The sequence below is a fragment of the Carex rostrata genome, chromosome 13 (genome assembly GCF_964058835.1).
Source record: "Carex rostrata chromosome 13, lpCarRost1.2, whole genome shotgun sequence".
Lineage (NCBI taxonomy): Eukaryota > Viridiplantae > Streptophyta > Magnoliopsida > Poales > Cyperaceae > Carex > Carex rostrata.
Genome location: NC_135930.1, coordinates 731,164 through 739,176, shown reverse-complemented (window position 1 = coordinate 739,176; position 8,013 = coordinate 731,164). Strand labels below are relative to the sequence as shown.

The 8,013-nt window shown below is 35.9% G+C and overlaps 1 protein-coding gene across 1 annotated transcript; it reads left to right on the top strand.

Annotated features, from left to right (window-relative positions):
* Positions 1 to 5,944: 5,944 nt before the first annotated feature.
* Positions 5,945 to 7,786, top strand: LOC144564408 (DNA replication ATP-dependent helicase/nuclease JHS1-like). Its single transcript, XM_078314006.1, has 6 exons — positions 5,945 to 6,090; positions 6,423 to 6,483; positions 6,599 to 6,709; positions 7,087 to 7,183; positions 7,424 to 7,500; positions 7,587 to 7,786. Exons 1-6 carry the CDS (start codon positions 5,945 to 5,947, stop codon positions 7,662 to 7,664), a joined length of 570 nt encoding a protein of 189 aa, XP_078170132.1. The 3' UTR covers positions 7,665 to 7,786.
* Positions 7,787 to 8,013: the final 227 nt, after the last annotated feature.

The following is an 8,013-nucleotide window of genomic DNA, read 5'->3' as shown; positions in this document are numbered from 1 at the left end:
AAGGAATAATTAATGCGGAAATTGTTATTAGAGGAAAGCATAATTAATGCAGGGATTGGTATTAAATGACTCTAATTTAATGCGGGGATAAATGGAAATTTTTAGCCAAATAAGTGAGGGGATATGATAATTAAGGAAGAGAGAGAGTGCGGGGATAAATGGGGGGACAGGGGTGGGGGGATTGTTATAATTATTCTTTATTAATAGTCAAAACGTATAGTATTCATACCTACTGATTTATAGTATTCATACTTATTATCAGAACTATTCGTCATATGTAAACACAAGTTGGAGGGGACCAGTAACGACCAGGGGGACCGCTGACGTCTTGTGACAGTCTGGATTGGGGACCGCAATCGCCTGAAAGCGACATTTGCCAAGATTGGAGACCACTACAGCGAATCTATATATTATTCATATCTAAATAAAGAAGTATTCATATCTAAACAAATGAAATATTCATACTGACGATTACGAAGTATTCATACATGTTTGAAATAGTATACAATTCAAAATTCAAAGTCAGATTCATCTCTCTCACCCCACCTCTTCCAAGAAGTATTCATACTGACGATTACGAAGTATTCATACATGTTTGAAATAATTTATACAATTCAAAATTCAAAGTCAGATTCATCTCTCTCACCCCACCTCTTCCAAGAAGTATTCATACTGACGATTACGAAGTATTCATACATGTTTGAAATAATTTATACAATTCAAAATTCAAAGTCAGATTCATCTCTCTCACCCCACCTCTTCCAAGAAGTATTCATACTGACGATTACGAAGTATTCATACATGTTTGAAATAATTTATACAATTCAAAATTCAAAGTCAGATTCATCTCTCTCACCCCACCTCTTCCAAGAAGTATTCATACTGACGATTACAAAGTATTCATACATATTCGAAATAATTTATACAATTCAAAATTCATTGTCAGATTCATCTCTCTCACCCCACCTCTTCCAAGAAGTATTCATATCTAAGTATGCATATCTAACAAATGAAGTATTCATATCTAACTAATAAAGTATTCATATGTTCCACTTTGACAACCTTCGCTGGGCTAGCATGGACCCCTCCAATGGTGCACCACGCTCTCCCGCCCGGATCTCGATGGTGCACTACACTCTCCTCGCCTGATCTCGTCGGATCTCGATGGTGCATCACGCTCTCCTCGTCGAATCTCGAAGGTGCACCACGCTATCCTCGCTAGATCTCGACGGTGCACCACACTCTCCTCGTTGGATCTCGACGGTGCACCACACCGAGAAAGAGACTCGGAGAAGAAAGCCGTGGAGAAGGAAAATTTGAAGTTCAGCGAGTTCAGCGAGAGATTTTCAATTATAGTTAGCGGGGAACTACTAATGATTGCATTAATTAACTACCATAAACCATTAATCGGGGGGACAAATAGGGGACTAGAAAGGGGGGGACAGTATCTTTACTCTAACTAAAAAATGAATCTCAACCGTTTGATTTTAAACGGAGCCAATTCGGCCCTGCTTATGATATAGGGGCCCTTTTAATATTAGTGCAGATTTAGTCTGCACGAATCTTAAAACAGATTGGATGGTCTAGATTCATTAACTCAAAAGATTCCTTTTGAGTTAATGCAGAGGATACGAACAGATACCGTCAGAAGGATGATGTCGTCGTCACCAATAGCCACAGCAGCAACTGTGCGCTTCTTCTTTCTTGATTAATGTTTCGTTACAATGCATCCCTTCTGCATGTGCTTTAAAAAATGACTTAACTGATTTTATCAATTTCTAGTTTAAAATATAAATGTTTGCCTTTTTTTTCCTACTATTCTTTTCCTCAGTCAAACCAACCTAGCTACTTCGATTTCCACTCTCTATTATTAATAACGAGGGATAAAATATTTTTAAAAAAAATATGAAATTATGTGACTTTTCTATGTTCAATAAGAAAAGATAAAAAAAAAAAAAAAAATGTCTTGTTACTAATCTTTAGATTGAAATGAATTTAAACGGTGCAAAGATTTCACTTACAAAAGCTAGCTAGGGCTATGTTAAAAAAAAAGAGAGGCTATGGTAAAGGGCCAGCAATCCGAGACCACATTGCAAAAACTTGGGAGATTAAGACGCCACCAAGAGTATTATTGTTCATTTAGTTGATTCTATAAAATAGAATAGTAATAATAGAAAATCTCAGAAAACAAGGATGGAAATTAAATCTCCAACTTGTACTATCTTTATAGGAGACGAGAAGAATTAGTGGCCCATATCTATTTGAATTGGTGCCCACAGAGCATCATCAAAGAGGATACGCAGCTCATCATCCCCAGTTGTTGAATAGATCTCTTACACTGAACTCATATTCAAATTAAACATGACAAGGGCAAGACAAATGCAAATGATAATATGCTTTCTCATATGTAGAAGAGTATTTATTATTTAATGATATAAGGCCAAGTCCTTACAATATTGCAGGCAGAAACAACTCTTGAATTTAGGGACTGGTTTAATCAAGTGCCATAACTATAGCACCAATTAGAGTGTCACTAGGCAGAAACAAATCTTACTAATGTAATAATTTGGAGGCATGACCTCCATCTTTCTCTCAAAGAAAAGCTTCTATAGAATATTATCTAAATTATGAGAGATGTTATTTACTTACTAATTTATTAAAACTATAAGATAATTATGTTGAAGGCCTAACACAAATGCGCATGTGACTTTGTCTATATGTGAAGAGGCACAGATTTGGATGGATCTATGAATAAATAAACATGAAGATTCTTGAGAGCTCTTATTAAAAAAATAATAATAATAATAATAAATACTAATCCGTACCCCTAATTACCCACCATCGTCAAGAAGGAAAAAAAATATAGAACACTAGAAAAGCTGCTCCTCCACAAAAAAAAAAATCTAGTCTAATATGAATCTGCCAGTTCTAGTTCTATCAAAATTTAAATTGAGGGAATAATAATAAACTTAATTTATCTCATAATAAATCTATACATGATGTGTGGAGCTTCGTTTCTTTTTGGTTGTTAGTTCAGTTTTTGCATAGTTCGCTCCTGATTTGAACTTGAACCGGATTACAATCATTTTACTTTAGATAATTTAATGTTCTTATTATTACTATTTGTGGCTTTAAGCGAGATTTAGATTCATTTGAGTTTGGACTACAACGGATTTGGATCATTTAAATTTTCAAGTTTATATTAGCATGTTTGAGTGGATTCAATTAATCATCATACTTATCGTACAAGTTATTTCAATCGGATCAGAATTTGATTAGGGTGCAACTTGTAAGCACTCATTTTATACTTCGATATAGTACATAAGCAAAAATACACACAAATGGTCCAATTAAATAAAAAATTCTTCTAAAATAGACTGAGCAATTGAAAATAAGATGCAAGTATTGTAAGATTTGTAACGAATACCAATTTCACGGCATGTAATTGAAAATAAGATGCAAGGTCTTTGACGAATTCATAATGTAAACCCTTCTGAACTATATGATCCAGAGCAACTCCTTTCACAACCATTTCATCAAACATCCTTAAAGCACTATTTGTGTCACCCTGGCTGCAAAGACCATGAATAAGACTGTTATAGGTGTGGTTTGATGTCATAGAATTAAAATGTCAGTACTATTGGATTGATGCGTCATTTTATCAAATAGGACTGCAAGGAGAGCGACAGAGCAATTTATGTTTTCTCAGGGACTTAGATGCATAATGATGGCCTCACTCTATGTTGCATGGATACGGGTACGGGTATCGTGTCGGATACGATACGGGTACGGGTATCGTGTCGGATACGACACGGGTACGGCGACACGGCAATTCTCAAAAATAGAGGATACGACACGGCTATTATATATTTATTATTTTAATTATATTATTAATTACTATATAAATTAAATATTAAAAATTCTGAATAAAGAATTTCATATAACATTTAGTTAAATACAATACTTGCGGCATTATCACATAAAATTAAGTTGGTGCAGTGGTTCGGAGTCTGTTGCATTTAACCCCATTCCTAGGTTCGATCCCTGCAGCTAGCACCAATTTTTGATTAATTCACTGGTCTACACGCGGTTCACACGGTTCACAGCTCACGGTGCACCAAGCTGGCGTGTCCCGCCCGTATCAAGCCGTATCGGCAGGATCAACCAGGTGTCGGATACGTGTCGGACACGGATACGATGGCTTGAGTGTCAGGGTAACATAGGCCTCACTCATACTTGTACCATGGCCCATGGGCCATGGCCCATGGGCCATGGCCTCACTCAAACTTGTTTCCCGTATAATGATGGTGCTCCTTACAACATTGCAGGCAGAAACAACTCTTGAATTTAGGGACTGGTTTAATCAAGTGCCATAACTATAGCACCTTAATAATAAATTAATTTATTACCACCCGAATCTGTTTTTCTCGTTTCCTACAAAAGAGGAATGGAGACGCGCTTGCATTAATAATAAAAAAAAATTACAATCCACTAAAGGTTTAGTGGTTCCAAACGGTGCGCTATAAATTAGAAAACAAACATAACATGCTATTTAAAAAATAAGATAATTAGAAAACCAATTAGAAATAAACCTATTAGTTTCTTATACATCATATTTATTTGTTGATATGTCACATTCATTCTTTCTTCAAATCGACGAATCATGAATTGGGTTTGCATTTGATGGAAAGAAACGTCATCGCACTACCCCACAAATCCATGATCAGTAGTCTTACAATTATAAAATCTTCTACCGTTGTTGTTTTAAGTGTGTGCAGTCATCACAATAGTTTCACGTAGACATCTCCGGCAAATAGGGTTCGACATCTGCAAATAAACCATTGTAAGAGAAAGTCTGGCAAATAGGGTTTGACATCTGCGAATAAACCATTGTAAAAGAACATGTGCCCTACATGTCAGGTTATTACTGATTACATTCAATAAAAAAAAATGGGCACCTCTAGTAACTTAAAAAGCTCCAAAATATTCTGATTTTTACATCTCATCCTTTATTTTTTTCTTTATTGCCTAACTAACAAATTAATTAATTATTTAGGGTTTATTGACCATTTTAGTTTGGAAGTTACAAGGTTTTCATCAGTTATTTTTTTGAGAAAAACCTGTAGGTAACTTATTTGATGTTCTGTATCAAATTACATTACAACTAACATACATAAATAAAGATAGAATGTAAAAAAAAGAATTTAAAAGACTACAAGTATAGCTATCTAAGGAGGAATCTGTTTCCAGTCCATTGTGGTTTCATGGTGAAGTCTGTCATCTTCTTCTAACGAAATGCTGCGAGTTCAACCATCTAGGTATCTGCATGCATTCCAACTCATCATCTCCTAGCCTTCTATCTGTGTCTCTCGCCGTTCTTCTTGCCTCCTGTGATCCAAGATATGGTGCTTCCAGTTTTTCCCTATTCGCATATATTATTTGTATGCGTCCCTGTGCTTGTGCCAGTATAACCACACAGTGCATGGCATCTTCTTGTGCTGCCCATGAAGGTAATTCTTCGACTTGTCTGCTATCATGATTGCTTCCACCAAGGTTTTGTTGTCTGAGAGGATCCCTATATCCATGTCTCCAGTGGCATTAACGTACCTCATAGCATGAAACAGTGCCTTTGTTTCCGCTTGGAGCGCATCCTCTGCAATTGTGTATCTTCCTTGTACCAGTTCCAATCTACCCTATCTGTCATATCTCACTAGGCCTATCCCTGTCCTCTTTTGTGTATCCCAGGATGCATCTACAAGTAGAAGAGGTTTGTTTGCAGGTATCTGTACCGGTTCCAACCTGTCGACCCTGTTCTGTTGTGGTTGGTACGGTGTGGTACCAGTGGTCGCCATTCCTCTTGCTCTTTGGATGATTGCCTCAGGTGTTGTCTTTTTTGACGAAAAAACTTCTTGCCAACCAGATACACCATAGTAGATTACAAACCATGGCAATCTGGTTAGTTTGCAAACCGCTTGTTATTTGCATCAAAGCTTCTCTGAAATCCAATGGAATCTCATCTACTTGGAGAGCAAGAATTGAGGCAAACCATGTTGCTCTGGACCCATTACAAAGGAAAAATATATGCACCAGGTATTCATTTTCGTCTCCACACCTCGGGCATTTGGGACTGATGCTTGAAATTCTCTTGTGTAATTCCATTAAAGTCGGTAACCCGTCACGTATGGCCCTGCAAATGACGACTTGTACTCTTGGTATTAAGTTTTGCATTACAGGATCCTATATATATTTCCTGACCATATGTTATATGGCTGGTACATATCAATACCTACCATGAACAGTTGTTTTATGTGGCACCGAAAGCTGCTATTAGTGAGCTTAGGTGCAAAAAAGAAAGGAAGCCAGAAACATTCCAATATCCATACTACAAAAATCCTTAAAATTTGGTTAGGATTTTATTTTAGAGATAAGATTGTGACCCATTTTATCAATAAAGTACCGAACACAGATCAAACCCCAATTAAGGTAACTGCAGTGCTTGCTATGATTAGGCGTCTCATACTCAATATTTATTTTGAAGGCCATTATTTTCCTTTTCATATTGCTATGGCTCATTGAGTTTGTGCTGTAAAAATTGTAGGTTGCTTCTAGCCTCAGTTGCTCAAGAAGAACGATTTTTGATGATAGATTGAAGATCTCAGAAAATTCCATCGCTGCGTTAATTGGAACCTTGCTTCATCAAATCTTTCAGGTTATATTTTGTAAGATATGATTTCGATGGGCTAATACCTGTGCTGAGTGCAGCAAATAATTTCAAATTTGACATATTTATCTAATTTACATTATAGTCTCTTTTTGCTACTGGTCCATTCCTTTATACATGTTTTTTGCATTCCTTTTGCTTGTTTACTACAATGTTGCTTATCTACAGTATAGGTGTTCCCATGATTCTGCTAGCATGCATCAAAAGTTTTGGGTATAATTAAGTTTTTGAATCTTTTTTTGTCCCTAAAAATCTTTAAAATGCAAATCTTTGTACCCCTGGTTCAGAAAGTTTCCCAAATAGGCAGATGAGGAAGAAAAAGAACGAAGAATAATCAAAGACTAACTGGGATTTGTATTTTGTAGGAGGGACTTAACAAGAGATTGCCTTCAAGGCATTATTTGGAAGAACATGCTAAGCAAGTCCTCCTGAAAAATTTGGAGAGTCTATACGCATGCGGAGGTACTATTTCTCATCTCAAGTCAAGGCCTATTTACACAAACACATAAAAAAAAAGAGAAAACCACCTAATATCATACACAATACATTAACTCACCTTCTCTTGCAAAAGTGAGATTTTATTGGCATTACATTAAAGCATGTTATAGAGAGTTTAGTTGTATAGCGAACCAACAATTATTTATTCAGAAGTTTCTGATTGTTTCTTATTATTAATCTTGAACACATTCAATCTTGATGCAGCAAATGAGAAAGATGTCTTATCATCGCTATTAGAAGTGATACCACGGATGTTAACATGGTTCACATCCTTCATGAAGGTAGGTTAATATTATCCTTCCTATTTGTTTATAGAAGAGAATGTATTTCTTACTGTACAAATGTATGAATAATTGGAATTCTTCAGGAGTCAGACAAGTCGACTGTTGATTTTGGTCAATTTGAAAAACAGAAGGTTGTTAGAGTTAATGAGGTATGTATTTAAGGAAATACTTCCGTTACCAAAGAAATGTTAGATCTGTCTTTGTTGTGGTTCTTTTAATTCTTTTAATGTGTTTTTCTTGCTTAATGTCTTTGTGAAACCTCTCAGACTATAGATATTGAAGAAATGGCTTGGGCCCCAAGATATGGCCTAAAAGGGATGATTGATGCATCATTGAATGTTAGGATTCAGTCACACAGTGGTTGTTGTTCGTACAATAATCTTTTACGTCTATTTGACTAATTTGCAAAAACATACAATTATTGAATTTTACGATTTCTTCTATTTTAAGAACATATAGGTCCAAGAAGAGAAAGAACTGCGATGAAATATGCTTGGACTGAAGAAATCA